A 19097-nucleotide genomic window follows, 5' to 3' on the forward strand; every position below is an offset into this window, starting at 1 on the left:
CGCTCTCTCCGGCAGGCAGCCGGCTAGCACAGCAATTGTGCTGAGTTAGGGAAAATCCTCCAGCCCCTCTGAGATTCCCTGCCCAGGGGTGTCACCAGGCTCCCACCCAACCAGGAACAGCTTGGAGTGATGTTTAGTTGGGCCGGTTGCCTAGGGATTGCTTGGGACACCCGGGGGGTGTGTATGTCTTGACTGTCGTTTGAGGTCAAGTCGCCTAGAAGTGCGGAAGGGCGCGTTGTGTCGTGCTGCGCCCGTCTTCCATGTTGGCTGTGAGAACCTGATGCCCGTATAGGGATCTGTGGAAAGGCAAGAGTTCGAAGCGGGGCGTTTGAGATGCTGCTGAGAGGTTGTAACCTTTGCACGTAGCAACCTGAGAGCACAGAGCGTTGCACGTGCAGCCCTCCTTCGCCTGCTTCTTGGAGGCAAGGACCGGGAGAACAGCTGCTCTTAAACAGATCTTGTGCATGTCTTCATCCTCTTGAGTCTGGAAGCAGACGATTTACACAGGGACCAACTCCGAGTTAATCTTTTTGGTGACCTCCTTGTGAACTGGAGCAAACCGAAGCCTCCCTGCTGAATGAAGAGCTGCAGCTGCGGTCTCACCCCGGACAGTTGCCGTCACTCATCCCCCAACGACAGTGCGAGTCCCCAGAGCAGGAGCTCCTGGGGAGGCCCCAGTTCCAGGGCCGGGAACGGATGCGCCCCCGTCACGTGGCAGGGGAGTTCCTTCCAAACTCTCCGGGACTCAGCTTTCCGTCCCCACGCCCTGGAGGTTTGCGCCCCGGAGCAGGGGAGGGCAGTTTCCCTCTGTGCATCTCTGGGGAGATCACAGCGCTCTGGTCTTTCCCCTCTGGGTAACATGAGTCCAGGAAAGATGCTGCCGTGGTGGAGAGGGCTAGGGGAGAGCTGCAGTGCCCTGCGGAGCAGGAGGAAGGGTGAAAGAAATGAAGCAGGATGCAGCTCTCAGGAGAGGCTAAAGGTGTGCAGCCTTGTTTAGACTGAAAGATGAGGCAGTATTTGGAGGCAGGGCAGAACGATGTTAATGGTCTGCACGTGGAGTTTTCTGGTTGCTACAATAACCTACCAGAAGGAAAGGTAGAAACGCCGAGTTCGGAAGAGTTTAAAGCTGTACAGGTGAATATACAAGGGAATTGTCCTGAGTTGTGTTTTGGGATTGAATTATGCTAGCTGTGAACTGAGAGGGAATTTCCAGCTATTATATTACTTGTAATACAATATAAGCCATTATAGCTGAGTGCTATGATGACAAAGACAACAGATGACAGGAAAGAAGAACAGCCTGCCATCTACATGCTCTTTTGCTCCATCTAACCTCTGATCTCCTAGCCAGGTTTTCACAAATGGGCTTGTCCTGATATCTGAGTGCCTATGGCAACATCCTGACATTATTCATATTAGAACCGACTAGGTCTGGGCTGTGGAAGTGAGACCTGGCACTTCTCTGGAGCCGGTTATAACTCACCAGCTAGTGTCACAAAAAGGCAAATTGGAGTCAAGGAATTGCACCTGTGTTGTCAGAAGATGGCTGGCCATGGGCCCTGCAAAGAGTCATAGAGTCATTTACCTCTAGCCCACCTGGCTTGGTCCCTCAGTGTAGTGCAAGAGAAACCAGCATGTGAGCTCCCGGATCGCCTCCAAGTTGCTGGCTGACCGCCTTGCTCCCCTCTGTTAACCAGTTGCTGTTCTGATGAATGGATCCAATGGTACTGAATAAGGGAATGAGAGAGGAGCTGGGTGAGATGGGCCAGAGACAAGCTGAGCTTGAACTGTTCTGCCTCTCTGCTGTAGGATTACATGCAGAACGTCCATGGGAAGGAAATCGATCTGCTGAGAACGACGGTGAAGGTGCCAGGCAAGCGGCTACCCAGGGCGACAACGGCAGCAGCACCCAGTGCCAGCCCCAAAGCCAACGGACTGGCGAAGGAGAGGAGCAGCACCCAGCTCACGGGAAGCACAGGTAAGGAGGGGTCCTGGGCTGCAGAAATGGGGGTCATCCCTCCCTCCTGTGCATTAGCGGTGCCTTCCTTAGCTGAACCAGAAGCAAAAGCTGTTCTGAAGTTCCCTTTTTTTGACCATTCTTTGCGAGTGCCTGGAGTGGATGTTGCTGTTTCTGTGCAAGTCTTCAGATGAACTGCCTGCTGGGATTATGCCGGCCAATTTCCAGCACAGAAGAAAAGGTAGAAGGGCTATAACTATTGGCATGAACTCCCTGAGAGGAAACAGTCGAGTCTGATCAGTCTCTGGTCATAGATGAAGCTATTGCTCCCTAAAATGAGGGAAATCTCAGGCTAGGGATGTCTCTCGATCCCTGGAAAGTTCTGTTCCGTCTCTTTCCATATTTGTGGCCATTTTTTTCCTTCCCTTTTTCCTGGAGAGACAGTTATGAGAGAGGGTAGTTTCATAATTATTAATTATTTTTCTGTGTGCACACTCAAGAAGCACACCTGCCACCAAGAGAGGAGGGGTCTGGTTGGGAGGCTCCCCGGTTTCTCAGGGAGTTCGTGCCACACTGCTTGCTGCTCCTCCTGTCGCGGGAGGTATCTCTCCCTGCCCAGGGGAATTACTGAACTTAGACCTTTCCTGCCCAAGTTACCAAGAGCTTTCCTGCCCAGGTTACTGAGGGCCTTGAGAACTCTTGACTTCGTCCTGGGGCTGGTATCCTTAGCAAGGATGGACAGTTTCCACATGCATTCTTCTTCCCAGCCAACTGCTGGCAGCAGTCTAATATAGTGGGATATTGTCACGTCTGCACTCTTCAGGGTAACAAGAGAGTGCTGGCATGCCCCTGGTGATGGAAATTCTTGATAATCTGGTACTGCACAATGTGCGACTTGGGGTGAACTTGGGTGACAAGCACATCCTATTTTCTGTCCAGTCCTGCTGTGCACTCAGGTTGCATCCTGCAGGCGTGTGGTTGTCTGCACGGCGCTTCCCGGGTTTCCGGAGCTGAGGTCTCATTAGCTCAGGTGCAGCTGGAATGAATGCGGGGAGCTGGCTGCGGTCCTCAGCAGCACACGGGAATGGCTTCGTGGTGACATTGCTGTGTTCACATGAAGCTGAATGTGCAGTAATAAACCCTTCTGAACCCGAATTGCTGTTTCTGTAGAGTCAGAATTAGTCTGCAGAACAGATAGACTGCTGGTGAATGATTGAAATTGCTGTATTTTTTGATCAAGGCAGTGCAACTTGAAAGTGCTCTACCTGTTTTCTGCAACTGCTGTCGCCTGCACACTCTCTTCTGTTCACCACCGCTGTACACCTTCAGCATGCATGCATTTTAATATGCCCAAATGCAAGGCAGTAATTCTGTGAACTGAGAATCAGGCAATACCTGCAGGATGAGAGACTAACTTTGAGAGCTGTCACTGGGACAGGATTTAAGAGTTAGTGTACATAACTGTATCTTCATGAGCTCTCAGTGCTGAGGGGTGGCAGTATGAAAAGGGTAGGTCAGGTCTGAGTAGGATAATAATTCTTGCCTCTGTACACAGCGCTTTTCAGACATGTATTTCTAGGATGCTTTGGCTGATGCTTGTACTTAAAGGAGGTTATCAGAGCTGTGGGAAGAATTCAAAGACAGGCTGCAGAAAAGCTTGCGGTAATGTCAAACCAAATGTCCATGTAACCCTGTATCCCGCTTTCCACAGTCGTCTCAATCCTGTTTGGCTCACAAGAAAAGAATAAGATGTGACTTGATCACTGATTACTGCTGCTTGGAAAACCAGTACCTAGAGAAGAGATCCATGCCGAGGCCTTTCAGTTTAGCAGACGAAGCGTGAGGAGATCCAGTGCGTGGAAGCTGAAGTTGGAACAATTTAAACTTGAAATGAGATGTAGCTTCCTACCAGGGAGGGTAATTAAATGTTGGAATAGTTTATCTGGAGAGCCGGTGGACTTATCACTGCTTGAAGCCTTTAAAATGAGATTAGTTATCTTTCTACAAGATATGTTGTAATCCAGCTCGTGTGTGTGTCGCTGCGCCCGGGCATGCATGCAGGGGATCAAACTGGACGGATACCATGGTCTTTTGTCATGTAGAAGTCCGTGAACTTGAGATTCCCTGCTCACTGCCTTTTCTTCTGGGTCCCTGAGCAGAACAGTGCTACTATAGTGCCGAGAACGTGTGTATCAGACCAGGACTCGGTGTTAAGACAGCAGATTTTATGTGTCTTTGCTCTGAGTGGTTGTCTGCAGTGGCCAGGAAGGATTTTTCTCCTGGTGCAAAATTGGTAAAATGTTTTCTGAGGAATTTTTTCTCAATTATTGTCATGCCTCCAAGACTGATTGCAGCTGGTGATGCAATCGCTATGGTAAGTGCTCTGACGTAATAAGAATCCTGCTTACGGTGACTTGCTCGTATCCTCGAGTAATGCGGACTACTGGATTTAGGGTCAGTAAAGAATCTGCCCTGCCTCAGATTGGCAGGGATTTTGCAGTTTTTCTACCTTTGGGGCTAGGGATGGGTCCATTACTGGGATCGACTAGGCATCCGTCATCTAATATACATGCTTTGGGCAGCTGGAGAGGGGACACCTCAGGACTTCCAGTTCTCTGCCTGTGCACAAGTGAGTCCTTGGAGGACATGCTCTCTGCAGACCTGGATTAATCGTCTTACACCAGGATTATCTGGCTGAAACCAAATGGCCTGTGTTTGGAGTTCAGAGCAGGTGATCTGTTATCTCCTCATGGCCTGAACTCTGCCGAACTCCTAAATGTGTTCATGTCTGCTGGATGCACAGTCCTCACCCAGGAGTGAGAAAAGAAGTAGATGAAGGGGAGGAGGAGAAAAGAAGATAAAATATCTCATTCCTCCCAGTAGCTCTATAAAATACACATACAAAATGCTGGTGATGATTCAAAATAACCTCCGAAGTAAATACAGGCATCTTCAAAACCCAGTAGTACGCAAAAGCTCTGGCATTCGGCCTGGGCTACTGAGCTGGTTTGGTATAAGTGGCAATAGCTTTGCCCGTCACGTCGGGGAAGGGCAGACTGACGGAATGACTGTGGGACAAACACTCATGCGCAGGTTGGGCATAAATAGAGTGAGAATGGGGAAGGAGCTTGTATTTGTGAAACCTGCGGGACCCGGAGCTCTGTGGGTGATTGTACCCTGATATTTAAACCACTGAAGAGGGCAACTTTACTGCTGTCAGAATTGTTTCCAGTTTAGGTTTCATACATTTCCCATTGTAAACCCTGCTTTCGGATGTGCAGAATTTTGACAGACTTTGCAGCCATTTGTACTAAAAATTTCTGATTTGTTTCTATCTAAGGCGTACGTTTTGTGGAACATTTAAGGGAATGTGAAGCGCTGTTTGGTTTGCCAGTATTAGAAATTTGTTTCCAAGAGCTGTAAATCTTCAGAGATTTGGTGGAAGGATTGACTAGAAGCAGAAATTTTGTCCTGAGTTAGAAATGTGGTTTTTGCTGTCCCCTGGAAAATATATTGGGATTGATCAAAGTTCTAGAAGTTGGTTGCTGAAAGCTCTGAAACAATCTCCTCCTGGGGCTGTCAGGAGATCCTGGCAGAACAGCCTCTGCTTTTCTAACCTTTTTGTTCCTTCACTTTCCAATTGTAATGTCCTCCTAACTTTTTATTTGTTTGAAATTTTACTGGTAGAGAGACTAGCCAGAGGTGAAAAAGCAGCTGATGCAGAGCACGGGATACGTTAACAGGTTTAGATCTAACTAAATGCAGGTAACCAGCAGTGGCACACCGTTAAGGCTGAGCAATCAAGCCCTTCAAAGTCAGGGAATTCCTGAAGTGCGGGTTACTGGCCGGCGTTACCCCAGCCAGCTCGCGCTGTTTGCCTTTTGCGTCGCTTGCCAGCGGTGCGTTGTGCAGAGTTACGTTTAACAAAGCAAAGCAGCTGAGGAAGCAAAGCCCCACGCTGGGACCCGCCGTGGATTAGGAAGGTGTATTCCTCGTTCTTGTCTCAACACCGCATCTGCTGTTTGTGTGTTTTGCTCACACACCTCCCCAGCTGCGTCCTGGAAGACCAGGAGCAAGTCTGGGAAGTATCAGCCAAAGGGAGTTTGTTTGAGAGCATTTCGAATGTGCTTTCCAGAAGCATCTTACACGTGTCCAGATATTTCCTTGGCACGTTTCTCCTGCCTTCGTGTCCTGTAGGCTTTGTTTGCAGACTAGCCTTGAACCACTTGATCCTCTGAAGTTGTGGTTCATGAAGGGTCTCCTGATTGTGCCAGGGACAGCCCTGTGAAGATATCCCTGTGAAAGCTCCCTCGAGGAGGACGGTAAAGGCTTAGAAGTTAACACGGGGCTGGGAATTGCTGGAGCACCATCCGCAGCCATGCCGGCTGTGTAACTGTGGCATCTCCCAGCACGGTTCCAGCCATGGCAAATGGTTTCCTGGACAGTACCGTGGGAACAGCACGGGTCAGGACCATTCCCTGAGCATATGCTAGGCACAGCTTTTGGGGGAAGAGAGAGTTAAAGCATGTGGGCAAAAGCTGCGCTGTGCTGCTGGTCTCAGGACCAAGGCTGCTGCCCTGGTCCTGGTGTGTTGCACATGTCGTAGAGGGACCCGCTTGGACAGCTGCCACCGCAGGCTGATCTTTCCATGGCGGAGCAGCACCAGACTGCCTGGCGGGAAGAGCAAGGCACCGTGGCTGCAGCCCAGGAAGCGCGGCACAGGCAGGAGCCTGGCTGTGCCCCAGGTAAGCCAGCGCGGTCGGCCCCCTGCACGCTGTCGTCCCCCTCGGTACCCAGGCGGACGGGCTTTAATCAAGGACCCTACTGCCTTGCGTGTGCCACCTTATACACAATCCCTTTGATGGCACGAACGTGGTCAGACAGCGACCAAATCGTGTCCATTACAGCAGTCCCTCCGCTGGCTGGGGTGGGAGGGTGTTGCACGTGCTCCAGCTTCCAGGAGTCATGATCACAAGCCTTCTTTGGGCCAGATGTCCTACATCGTCTCCCCTCCTCCAGGAAGCTGAGTGGCCTTATCCTGGGAGACAGGCAGAAGAAAGAGGCCAGGTAACACTGGATTCCCTGGAAGTTGCAAGCGTGCGGGGAGAGGGAAAACTTGCTTTCCTGAGAGTGCCTGAACAAAACATCTTGGCACTTAGATGAGACTATGTTGTGACTGATGCCCACGAAGGCTAAGAAGGGTATAACCAAAATACTTGTTACGATTCGTAATTTGTAGAATGTTATTTTTAATACAGCAACAGTCCAAGAAGTGCTTTGACTAGCAAAGGCACCACTTCCTCGGATAAGCCATCGGTATTGCGTTGACATGAAATAGCACTTAGGCAGAGCTTGGCAGAAGGAGAGCGATACCACTGGCAGCTTCGGGTTGCACCGAGAAACACGTCGCTGGGGAAGTGAGGCTGGTCGCCAGCTTCCATGGCGTCTTTTGGATTTGGATCTGTTTGCTCTCCCTGGCGGGGTCGGGCGGTTGTGTGGGTGCTGGACCTCAGCTTTTGCAGCTAGATCGTTCAGGCGGGTAGTAGTCTTGCTGGTGAACACTGAGACAGTATTTTATATTTTCACCTGTAAATTTCTTTCTGAACTTGGAGTGGAAAGTTGGATGTTTAAGCATTGCTTGATGAATCTTGTCTTTATTTTACAATTAAGTCTTCCTTCTTGTTGAGGCAAGATGAACTGGAGTGAAAAATTCAGGATACGTTGCCTGTGTGAACTAGTCCGAACAAGCAAGGAGTGCTGGCACCCCTAGGAAACCCGAGACACGAGAAAGGAGCCCTGAAACAGGCAACTGGTTCCTGACAGGGCCTAAGGGATCTGTGTAAATACGGGCTTTGGCTGGTATCGCTTTGGGGGAAAAATCATCTCTATCAGGCATCAGTCAGCACCCCTTCTGCAAGAAACAGGGCTCTGGTTTGGGAAATACCCAGACGGCCTCAGACTGATGAGGAACAGAGCTTTTTGACCTCTTCCCCTTGTCCCAGCTATGAGTGAACCTCAGCATCATTCGCCGTCTGCCCTTTATCGGGAAGTGAAAGGAAAGGCAGCTGGAGAAAGGGGAAAAATTTGAGAAAGCAGCTATTGCTTAGGACCTGGGGAGGAGAGGGAGCCGCTGCAGAGCCGCGCTCCGGGAGCCCCAGCAGATGTGGAAGGAGTTATACTTGTGGTCCTGCAAACCGAAGGGTTGCTCCTGCCCTCCTGTGCAGGTGTTCGTAGTGGGTGGAGCTGGTGGTGCAAAGACTGGAATACGCCACGGAGGGGAACGGGGACGGGAGGCAGCCGACGGCTGGCGCCTCTCCTCTCCTCCCGCCGGCGTCAGAGCCGGGGTCCGTTGTGCGTGGGCGCAAGGGGCAGGGAGGGAGGAGTTGTGCCGGAGAGGTCGTACTGTAACGCGTTTTCGGTAGCTCTGTTGCAGGATTCGAAAGGCATTGACCTTCAGCAGTCCGGGTTTCCCAGGATCACCTCCCACCGTGCTCAGTGTGGCTTCGTTCCTCGCAGACGGGGCAGAGCTCCTTTGGGCAGGATTAGCATCCAAACCACCCGTATGTTTCTGGTGCCAGGTGGAGGCTTTTAGGGGTGAGCTTTTCGGTGTCTGCCCTGCTTCCGCTCAGCAGCTGACCCTGTCCGGTGTGCGTGCACCAGCATTCGAGCAGGTTGGCCCAGGAGCTCCAAACACCAGCACTCGGGAAGGGTTTCGCCGTGCGAGACCTGTCTGGTGTTTCGCAGGGCTCTGGGCAGAGGCAGGAGCTGACCCGGTTCTCCAGGGCTGCTGTCGGCTCACACCTTCCTCTTCCCCACAGTCCCAGCTTTCTCTCTCCTCCCTGGAGGGAGGCTCTCCTCAGCCAAGAGCCTGCTTCACGTCGCACACCTCGTTTATCCGCAGCGTGCTTTGCATTGCAGGTGCCGAGTGAAGCAGGTGTCCTGTGGAACAAATCATTTCCTTAGAGTACATTATCATCCATATGCACAAGGCTCAAGCTAAAATTGTCCTGACAAGCTCTATTTTGGCATTTTCCAACTTTTGGTATCTTAACTTTATATTAAAAGAACAATTTTTTTTCCTTTAATTCGTTTTTAATAGACTTAGAAGACAAATCTTTTTCTGAAGAACAGACTTCCTGTGCTTTGAACCGTATGCGCTTGGCTTGTCTCGTTGGTAGGTTTGAACCACTTGATCTGATAAAGGATGGGGTAGGAGATGAACACTTGTTCTCCGAGTGGGTCTCCTTTGCAAGAGGAGGGGAGGCACCATTTGCCGGTGAGATGCTCGGCTGTTCCCTGGACAGTTGGGCATGTCAGGATTTAGGAGCAAGGCCCTCCGCCGGTGGATGTTGCTCTGTTATTCCTGTCCTCTTCCGCTCTGCCTATGTTCTCCTCCCCTGCTTGGTCCTTCCTACTCCCAGGAAGGGAGTCGCAAAGGAAGAGCACAAGTAGATGCTGGTCTTTGGAGAGAGCTGAGAAAGGGTTCTTGGCAGTTACTGCCCGGTCTTGCAAACCCTCTTTCTGGTGAAGTAGTGCTAGTCTTGGCCCAACGATAGAAATGCCTTCTTTATTCCGGGTTACTGGATTAGAGCGTGCTGGGCCGGGTTTTGGACACGCTGAGCCCTCGCAGCTTCCACTGGCTGCAGCGGCCGGCAGCGCGCTGGGGGAGCTCTCGGCAAGCGGCTTCGCGAACCGCCGTGGGCGCCTCTCGGGACAGATCGTAAAGGGCACCTTGTGGTGTCTCCTGTGCTGGACAAGCCCAAGCGGTGCTGGGATCGGAGAGGGCAGGAATGGGATGCGCAGATCTCACTGCTGGAAATTTTGTAGGAAGAAGTCAGCTGTGAGTATGGAGCTTGACAGCGTGTATTCACTGCGCGTGTGGCAGTGCTGGTTCAGGGCATCTCATTTGGATCCCCTCAGATTTCTTCCCACTGGAATATTGCTTCTCTTCCACTCTTCTTCAAGGATCCCCGGATGTATCTTTGCTGTGGTTCAGCAAGCTCACCCTTTCTGCTTCTTCGCCCCGTCTGTGTCTCATTCGGTGTGTGTTTCTGGCTTGAAGCATGAGGACAGCCCTTATTCAAAGTGCAGACTGGATGAAAAGGGATTTTTTAGTGGAGGAGGACAGATGGTAGCACAAGAAAAATATGGAGACAGTGTGAATCACCGTGAGAGACTGGTCTCAGCACAGCTGCAGCTCTGAATTGTTGCTTTGCAGAGGTTTGCAGGGACCTACTCCGAAGTGGTCAGCACAGGGGGAAAACACGGGTAATATTGCTTGAAAATGTGATAAGTCTGATGTCTGTGCGCGTGCTTACATGCACACTTAACACGGGCACATGAGCCTGTTCCTTGACATTGCATTTGGCTGAGCGGTATAAAGGGAGGCCAAGCTGCTGGACCCTGGAGAACCTGCCTCCGGATGAGACGTTCACGTGTAAGGAAGAATGAGCTGAGACTGCTCTGACTGCGAGCAGCTGCACGGAGGCACAGTTTCTGATAGCGGAAAGCTGTCTGATTTAGCAGGCAAAAGCAGTGCAGACGCTCCACCTCAGCCAGAAACGCTGAGCTAACGCAGCAGTCCGGAGTGAGCTCTTCTGGCCTGCGTTGCACAGGCAGCCAGGCTTGGTGGCTCGGAGGTGAGACAAAAGTCAACGGAGCGCGGCAGCACCAGAGCGCAGCGCTAGGAGAAGAGGTTAAAGGAGAAGGCTCTGCCTGGTCGCGGTCTGCCGTGTCCAAGCGTTGGGCGCTCTGGCTCCCTGAGGAATTCCCGTGGGCTTTGCTGCCACGCAGAGCAGGAGAGCAAAGGGAAGACCAAGCAGAGGTTGAGCTGAGCTGAGGAACCGTGCCTCCATGCAGGGCTGTGCTTGAGCGCTGTAGCCTTTTACGTGGGAGAGGAGAGGAAAGGGGCTGGTGCAGCTTGGTCCCCTTCCCGCTGAGTGAGGAGCAGCGCGCATGGTCTGACAGCGATTTCGGAGCCCGTGAGCCCTCCTCCTCCTCCTCCTCCTCCTCCCGCAGGATTTCTTTTGCAGCCAAACAGGGGAAGCATTTCCTGAAGCGCGTCTGTGGCGTAGGCACTGCTTAGGGCAGCGCTTCGGCGGCCGGCTGCTCCTGTTTGCTCTGGAGCGGTGAGGATCCGGCCGCCCCTGGGCTGAGCTGTGGCTGCTTCTGTCGATCCGCGGCTCGGCTGGCCGGACCTGGCCGTCAGGCTCCTCGAGGGGAGGCCTTGGGGGACCGAGCCGGGCTGGCCTGCCTGTGCCCTTGGCTGCCATGCCAAACCAGGTGACGGGGAGCACGCCCTGGCCTTAGCCGCTCAGCAAAGAAACCCTGCGTTTGCAGAAGGCGCTGGGCTTCCCCGCAGCTGCGGGATCGTTGCTGGGCTTCTGCTGACGCCCAGCAGCACGTTGCACTGCCGCTCCCCGAGCGGAGTCCGGGAGCGTGCTTGCACCAGGCGGCCGGGAGCAGAGCCGCCTCGCCCGGCCGGCTGCCGGGCCCCCGGTGCCGGGAAGCGGCGGCGGCAGCGGCGGCGGCAGCAGCAGTGCCCTCCCCGCTCGGTGCCGGCCCGGGCGCGTGTGCGCTGCCCCCTGATGCTCTGCCTTGCAGAGTGAGGGATTGGCTCCCCCAGGCCGGGGTTGCTGAGCCTGCTGTGATCATGTCACGTCGGGCTCCGTCGATGTTAACATCTCATTATCTTTGTTACTGTAATTACATTATCCGCTGCTTTATGCAGAATTATTCTCCGAGGACTAATTGATGGATCCATGTTTAATTCATTAATCATTAGCATCAAATTCGACAATTACAGTGCACACTGATTGTGGAATTTCAAATGTAATGAGGGAAGAATTAACAAAGAAAAGGGAAAACCTGTTTCCCTGGCATACCGCTGCTCACCATGGGGGACAATGACATTGAGGGAAGAAGAGGCAGCAGAGAGCAGGGTGGCGCAGGTCATGGCAGACGGGAGACTGGTAGGATCATCCTGCACATTTCTGCTGGTTGCGGCTGCACAGCTTATGCTTCCAGGTCAGAGTACAATCATTAATCTTCTAGAAAAGAATTGGCGTTTGGGCATTGTGGAGGAAAATCTCAGCTCTCACTTCAAGACCGAGTCTGCCCTGTCCACCCTGCAAACGGCCCGTGGGTACAGGAGCAAGCACAGGCCACCCTGCGGTGGGCGGTTTCAGGGAACACAAAGAATATCCCCAGCGTGCGCACGTGCTCGCGCGCTGTGCAAGGAAGGTTGGCTGATCAAGGCGGGGTGCCTTCAGAAAGAGCTTGCAGTCCCCACGATTTGCGCATGACCCCATGACTGGTCTGCTCCCTGCGTGGCGCATAGGAATTTGTTTTGTGAGGCCACTGGAAGAGTCTGGCGGACCTGTTCTTAAAGGCTGTGGCTATGTCTCATTGTTTCGGTGTTACCTGCTCTGAGGCAGGAGTCCTATAACCCTACTATCTTTCTCTTGGCACCTGCAAAATAATTTGCAGAAGGAAACCCAGAGCAGCCTTCCCTTTCCAGCCTGGCCGCGTCGGCTGGTGGATCTGCTCATCCTGAGGACCAGAGTGGATGTGGTTCTCTACGCAGCTGTTTCAGTATCAGAGGTGGATACACCTTTCTCCTCCCTCCAGACATGCCACCACGGGGGCTTCATGCACATAAACGTGGACAGCTTCTGCTTAATATTTCAGTGGTCCTTGCCACTTAATCCAGACTAAGGGTGTGGACAGGCATTCCCTGCCACACTGAGTTGAGTCAGTTGAAAAGTTGGGGCTGCGCAGGGTTTTGTAGTTGTTGGACCAGGCTGCCAGATCATGCCAGGTCTGTTTCAGCACAGAGCAGAGCAGTTTGGTTTAAACAGAGGTTTCCAAGCGCGGTTCGCTTGGGTGCCGCAGCGGCAGCCGTGGCAAACACCTCCGTTGGCCGTGGCAGCAGCGGTTGCTGGGACTGCCGGGTGCGCGTACACCAAGCTACGAGACCCGCTTCCAGCCTGCCTTCCTCTCACACCCCCTGTAAACGCGGCGCATCCCCGCGAGGCGCGTGGTACCCCGACAGCCCGCGCTGCCGTCTCTCCCCCCAGGCGGGGGCTGCTCAGCCCACGGCCGGGCGCTGGCAGGTGATGCCGGGCAGGCTCCGACGCTTTCCACGGAGCTGGGTGGAGGTGTGTTGCTTTGAGGTGGTTCGTGTACAGATGGCTGGAAACCTTGTGTGAAACCGTCGCTGCAGTGATTTGAGCTAACCTGCTTTACTTGCTGTTGAAACGGACTAGAAGAGCTCAAGATTGGTCACTGTGTTTCAGCCAAGGGTCAGGAACTTAAACACAAGGATGCCAAAAGCTGAAAGCCAGTGCATGAGGGTCTTTGGAGTTTGTCTGTGTAACCTTTATCCTTCCCAATAACACGTTAAGGGGCTCTTTGTAGTCTGAGGATGCAGCAGATGCTGGAGACTTAGCAGATTTTATCTGTAAATAACACTTGTCATTATAAATCATATATAAAATACTGTAAATTCATGTTTATGACATTATAAATATTATAAGTTCACTATAAAATACATATTACAACATCTTAAGAATGTTTATCTGGCTGCCTGAAGGAGGAGAATGAATCCAAAATGTGAAGTTGGAGTCAGTGCATTCAATGCAGTGCATTGAATAGAAGCAAGAAATTACATCTGGACTTTGCAGGGGGAGAGGAGGAGTGCATTGGGAACCTGAAGGAATTGCACCAGGTAGGACAGTTCCAGCAAACTTCAGTACCTGCTTCTTTTGGCTGACAGAAGCCTTAAGGACTGAGATACACAGGATCAGCTTGAGGTTAAATTTGCTAAGCATATGCTAGAATTACGTTACATTTCACATTTCCAAGCCTTGTGACTCTCATTCTGTTCTCTTAGATTTTCTTATTTCTTTCTATAGAAGGGAAACTGAGGCAAAGAGAAGGTAAACATTGTCAAAAGCATCTGCTAGCTGTGTATGCCCCGTTTAGAGCCTAAGGATTTCTTTTTTTTTTCAAGAACTTAGCATTTTTATAGCCCTTTAAAGCAAAGCTGTGAGCACTGAGCACAGGGTCTCCAGCTGGGCACTCAGAACAGGAGGAACACATTATTAGTGGCTGGTTTTGACAAGTTTTGGTATAAATGACTTGTACAGTATTACTGGGAATTTTGTGGCAGTGTGTGGAATAGATCCCAGCTCCCCAAAGGGAATATTCAGCTCCTTGACCTTGGACTGTCCACACTTTCCCTGCTGCCTTCTGCATTGTTCTTTTCTGCATCTTGTACCTGCAAGAAATTCGTTAGAGGTTCCCGCAGATAACGGGCCGCTTCTCTACGCAATCCTCCTCAAGTACCTGCCGGCCCCAGTCTGCCAGTTGAGGTCCAGCCCTGTTCTCCATGCGCGCAGGTGCTGTGCAAGCACTGGCCCATGCCAGGACCACGTTTGTGCCTGGATGAGATGGCGTTTGCGTAGAGCTGCTGGTCGGCACCACCATACCGTGCCAAGCTGTGTCTCCATCAGCAACGCTGTTGACCTCAGGTGGGATTTGTAGAGCCCAGCAGTGGGTGAAGACCTGCTAGACGCGCTGTGAGCGTTGCCGCGGGCGTGGGGAGAGTACTGCAGTCTAAACTCAGCCTGATCTGGTGGACCGAATGCCCTGCAGTGCTTGGAGCATGCTAGGCGCAGCAATGGAGCGTGTGTTCGCGTTTAGTTTCGTCTGAAAGGAATCCGTTTCACGTGCTTGGAGACTGCTCAGAATTGTGGACTGAAAGCACTGTTCAGTGCTGATGCAGACACCCCTGGGAGGCTGTGCCACCGGGCCGCTGCCTGGAGGGGCTGCGTGCCGAGGCAGAGGGGGATCGGCACTGCCCGCTTCATCAGAAGTCCTCGCCCCCTGCTCTCCGCAAATTGCTCACTTTGGCACCTTGGGAATGCAGGATATCTCCCAGTGATTTCTGTAGCAGGGTGGTCTGCTGGCTGGCGTAGGGTTAACGTCTTGGTTTGGAGGAGTTTACCTGGGCTGTGGGTTGGTCGCTGCTGGCTCTTCATGCACAACCTCAGAGCAGGAAACTGGAGTATTTCAGGATGAGTTTCCCCTTCCTTCTCAAGGGATTCTTTGTTACCTATGGTATCTGTACATCACAGAGGTGTTAATTTCCTGCGTGTTTTACAGCCTGTGAACTTGGCACATCCTTGGCTTTGATATGTGACATACGATCTCTGCGGACGTACTAATAGAGAGACACCCGACACAGGAGCTAGGTGCTTGCCAGCCGTGTCTGCAAAGGCTGGCGGGTCTCCTCCACCTCGCTGGCTGCCAGCCGTCGGGGTCACGCGGGGCCCTTGCGGTTGGGAGACTCGGGTTCGCTCTGCAGTTCTGCTAGGGACTCCCGGGGTGACTGGCAAATTACTTCTCTCTGTGTCTCAGTTTTTCCATCTGTAAAACAGGAATGATTATGCAGAGCATTCCCACTTCCCGGAGGGGCATTGCAGCGCTGGCACTGTGACACGCTCTGATATCTCACCTGTGGATGCCGGTGATGAAGAACGGTGCTGCGTCGTGCTTCTTAAGTTCCTGAGCAAGGCTCCTGTCGCAGGGTGTTGTAAAGACGTGTCATGTCATGGTGGCAGTGATATTTATGGTACTGCAGCATATTTCATCCTTAGGTTTTGCCCGTTGTCTCTCTTTAGACAGTCAGCTGACTCATTCTAGCTAGTAGGTAGGCAGCTGAACGATTTTTCCAGAATGAGTCTGCTCTTGTGGGGGAATGGAAATGCTTTCTCCTAGTGATGAAATCAGATATGCTAAGGTGTTTGAGGTTTATCTGGAATGGCAAAGGTGTATACCAGGGACATGCTGTGGCATATCAGCCGAGACTGCTGGTCTGTTGGTTATGAAGCAGAAGGGCACGCTTGCCTTTCATAGGCACGCTGAGCTGCTCTGCTGAGTTGTCCTGGATCCTGCATGATCATGCAGAGTTGTTACTGAGTTGTACCAGTTGGGTAGTGTTTGCACCAGCCAAGAGAGGAGCAGTGTGGGTGTATCTGTCTGAGGCAGAGTGGTGAGGGGCAACTCAGAGGAAATCTCTCATGAAAACCCTTAATTTACGTGGTTTGTTGCAGCTCCTTGTCTGCCAGTCCGTGTTCCTCTAGAGCCTGTCTTCACTACATCTGCACACCGTTTCAGCTGCACTTGAGCTATTACGTGAAAACACTGGTAGCCTATTCAGTCACATGGAAAAACTGTTACTGTTATATCATTCTCCAGCCTTACTGGAGGCTCTGCAGACGTTTGCAAAGATGCTGCCATTCTCAGAGTTGATGACCCAGCTATCTACAAAGCACTAAGTAGCTTCAACAATCACTTGGTTTCTGGAAGGACTTCGTGCTCCCCTTGTCAGAGCGTGATTCCTGTAGGAGCCAGTGAGTCAAGAATCCTGCCTGGGAACAGAGCTACCTGCTGAGGTCGTTGTTCTTGGGAGACCTAGAAGCCATCACCTGGCCATGAGGTTTCACCTCCTTCCAAGTGCCCGGGGTTCTCTACAGGCATGGGAAGAAGGGCAGCACCTCCCGGCTTCAGATCTGTTCTTCCCTTCTCCTTGCAGGCTTTATTTTTCAGAAATCTGACTGCCGTTCTCCTTTGTGGCCTACCAGGGCAGACTACCTGCATGTCATCTTCACCCAGCAGCATGGTGAGGTCCTGGCAGTCCCACATCTCAGGCCTCCTGGTGCCAGGAGCCTTGCATTGCCTGGTGGAGGGAATCATGCCCCTCCTGGGTGATTTGCCTTCTGTGTTTTGGACTGGAGATTCCTGGAGCTGTGGCGGTTACTGCTCTTGGGTGAGAATTCAGGGTGGCAGGGTTGGGACTCGAGTGTCCTGGCAGCCAAAACGTGCTTGACCTGTTGCTCACTGAGGGCCCAGTGACATGCAGGCTTTCCCTTCCTCCCTGGGCTCTGTGATTGTGGTCCTGACACTCCAGTGCTGCTTTGGTGATTCCTCACCCCCATCTTGGGGAGGAAGGAAGACGTTGCAGCGCTCCAGCTGCACAGGTCTGTGAAATAGCTTTCTCGAATGTCACTTCACTTGTGTATGAATCCTCAGCGCTGCTTTGTAATTTATTTTCCAGTTTCAAAATGTGCGACAGCCCAACTTGCAGCATCTGTACAGGGATGGGTTTCTAGCCTGTCTGTGTAGCCACATGCCTTGTCAACCGAAGAATACGACTCACCTATTTCTCAGACACTCAGATACTGACTCCTCAGTAGCTGCAGGAAATGCAGCACCAAGACCAGTCTTTTCAGTTGCTGGTGGCGTATTACAGCACAAGTCAGATCCATAGCTCGCCAAAAATGAGCTTTAGGCCATCGCCGTGGTGTGACTTACACATGGTCAGCAATCATGTCCTCCAGGAGTATGCAGGTAGGTGTGCTCAGGTACCCCTTGTGCCCTCAGGCTTCCAACAGACTGCGGAGCATCACTGCAGGTGGGCGGCCGTCGCTTGACGTACCCCGAGGAGATGCAGCACTTGCGCAGGTCTCTGTTCTGCCCTCCCCTTCCATGTAGCCAGGGGAGCCTGATCTCAGCAGCTCCAGTACCTGCACTTCATCTTTCCTCTAGACACAGAGCACCAGCTTCCCATGCGCACTAGCTCCCGTGTCCCTCTCAGAAGGACCTAATGGTGCAGCCTTGCTCTATGAAGATGGCCACTAGTGTTGTAAGAGCATCCAGCTGCTCTGCGTCCCACCATGCCATCGCTGCCCTGGTTCTGCTGCCTGTCCCTGAGGTGGCTTGCTCTTTCCCCCGTGTCCTCACCAGCGAGGCGGTGAGGCTGTGCCCAGATTCCCATCACTCGGACCCGTCTTCCCCAGTGAGCTCCTAGCCCTCAGGTGCTGGCGAGCCGTTAACAGCGTGGGCAGGAGGAAGCTTGCTGAAGGAATCAGAGCACGGGAGGGAGCTGCCAGCGCCTACTCCCCCCGCCTCTCCCCATCCCGACTCTCTCTGCCCTCCCTGATGGGAAACCAGAGATTGATTTTCTCCAACCCAACAGTATAATCACTAACCCTAATTAGAGATAATTACTGGGACTTGATACACTTATTACTCGCTAGAACACTAAAGGGCTGAACAAGGAAAAAGGCCTCAGAGAAAGTGGGGAGGAGAGGAGAGGAACAGAGAAGAGAAAAGAAGGTGGCGGACAAAATGCTGTGATGTGAGAGGGAAGGGATCAGAGCCCTGCCCAGGGAGGACGAGCGGCGAGGGCAGACAGATGGGCCTGCGGCTTCAGCGCGCGGGGCAGCAAGCCAGACGCATCGGCTCCAGTTGTAGTTATGAGCATCCTGCATTCCTGAACATCTGGCTCTGGGTGTCTTCCACAGGGCACCTGGAAAAATGAAGAGGGAGTAATTAGTAGCCACCTGTGAAAATCTCAGTATAAATAGCTTGCCCAGTGTTGCCGAGGAAGACTGGGGCGGTAAGGTACCTGGTGTTCTTCTGGGATGGGCTGAAGACCTTTTCCACAAAGCCACACTTTCTCTTCCGTGCAGATCGTGTGATGCAAAAGGAGAAGGGCAGGAGAGCACCTTTTTACAGGCGACAAACTCATTCCCTTTCTGCCATCACCCGGTCCCTCTCTCGGCTCACGTTTTCTTGGGCGCAGGCTGCCCCCCTGTCCAGAGACGCTCGCTGCCCGCTCTGCAGCACGGGAACGCCGGGCTGGCGGCTGGATCCCGGCTCTGCTGCTGGACAACGCGAGGTGCCACAGAGAAAGGTGCGCAAACCCATTGCTGCCAAATGAGGGATAGAGTCATCCTGTTATGGGCTTATTCCAAACAGAGATTTCATATAAACAAATCTTGCCGTTCTTAAGGGTCTGCCCAGAGCAGGGTGTGTTTTTGCTGTTTGTTCCTTATAGGAGCAGTGCTTGTTCTGTCCAGCGGGGAGAGGTCCTGGGGACAGGTCCTGGAGACCTGGAGAGGACTTCAAGCTGGTCTACGTTCTCTCTTGATGTTGTGCGCACCAGGTTATTGTGTTACCCTGTGCCTGGCAGCTTGTGTGGGCAGAGCAAGCGAGGGTGCATTAAACAAGTTATGAGTGAACAGCTTTAGATTTAGGTACCAGCTTGGAAACAGAAGTTGCATAATAAAAT

The 19097-nt window shown here is 52.4% G+C and overlaps 1 protein-coding gene across 2 annotated transcripts in view; it reads left to right on the forward strand.

Annotated features, from left to right (window-relative positions):
• AGAP3 (ArfGAP with GTPase domain, ankyrin repeat and PH domain 3) overlaps positions 1 to 19097 on the forward strand; it is a 159447-nt gene that overhangs the window by 109039 nt on the left and 31311 nt on the right. For both annotated transcript variants that reach the window (XM_067292137.1, XM_067292138.1), the window contains exon 11: positions 1810 to 1978. In XM_067292137.1, the coding sequence (XP_067148238.1) occupies positions 1810 to 1978 (169 nt within the window). The remainder of the gene's footprint in view (positions 1 to 1809; positions 1979 to 19097) is intronic.

The sequence above is a fragment of the Apteryx mantelli genome, chromosome 2 (genome assembly GCF_036417845.1).
Source record: "Apteryx mantelli isolate bAptMan1 chromosome 2, bAptMan1.hap1, whole genome shotgun sequence".
Classification (NCBI taxonomy): Eukaryota; Metazoa; Chordata; class Aves; order Apterygiformes; family Apterygidae; genus Apteryx; species Apteryx mantelli.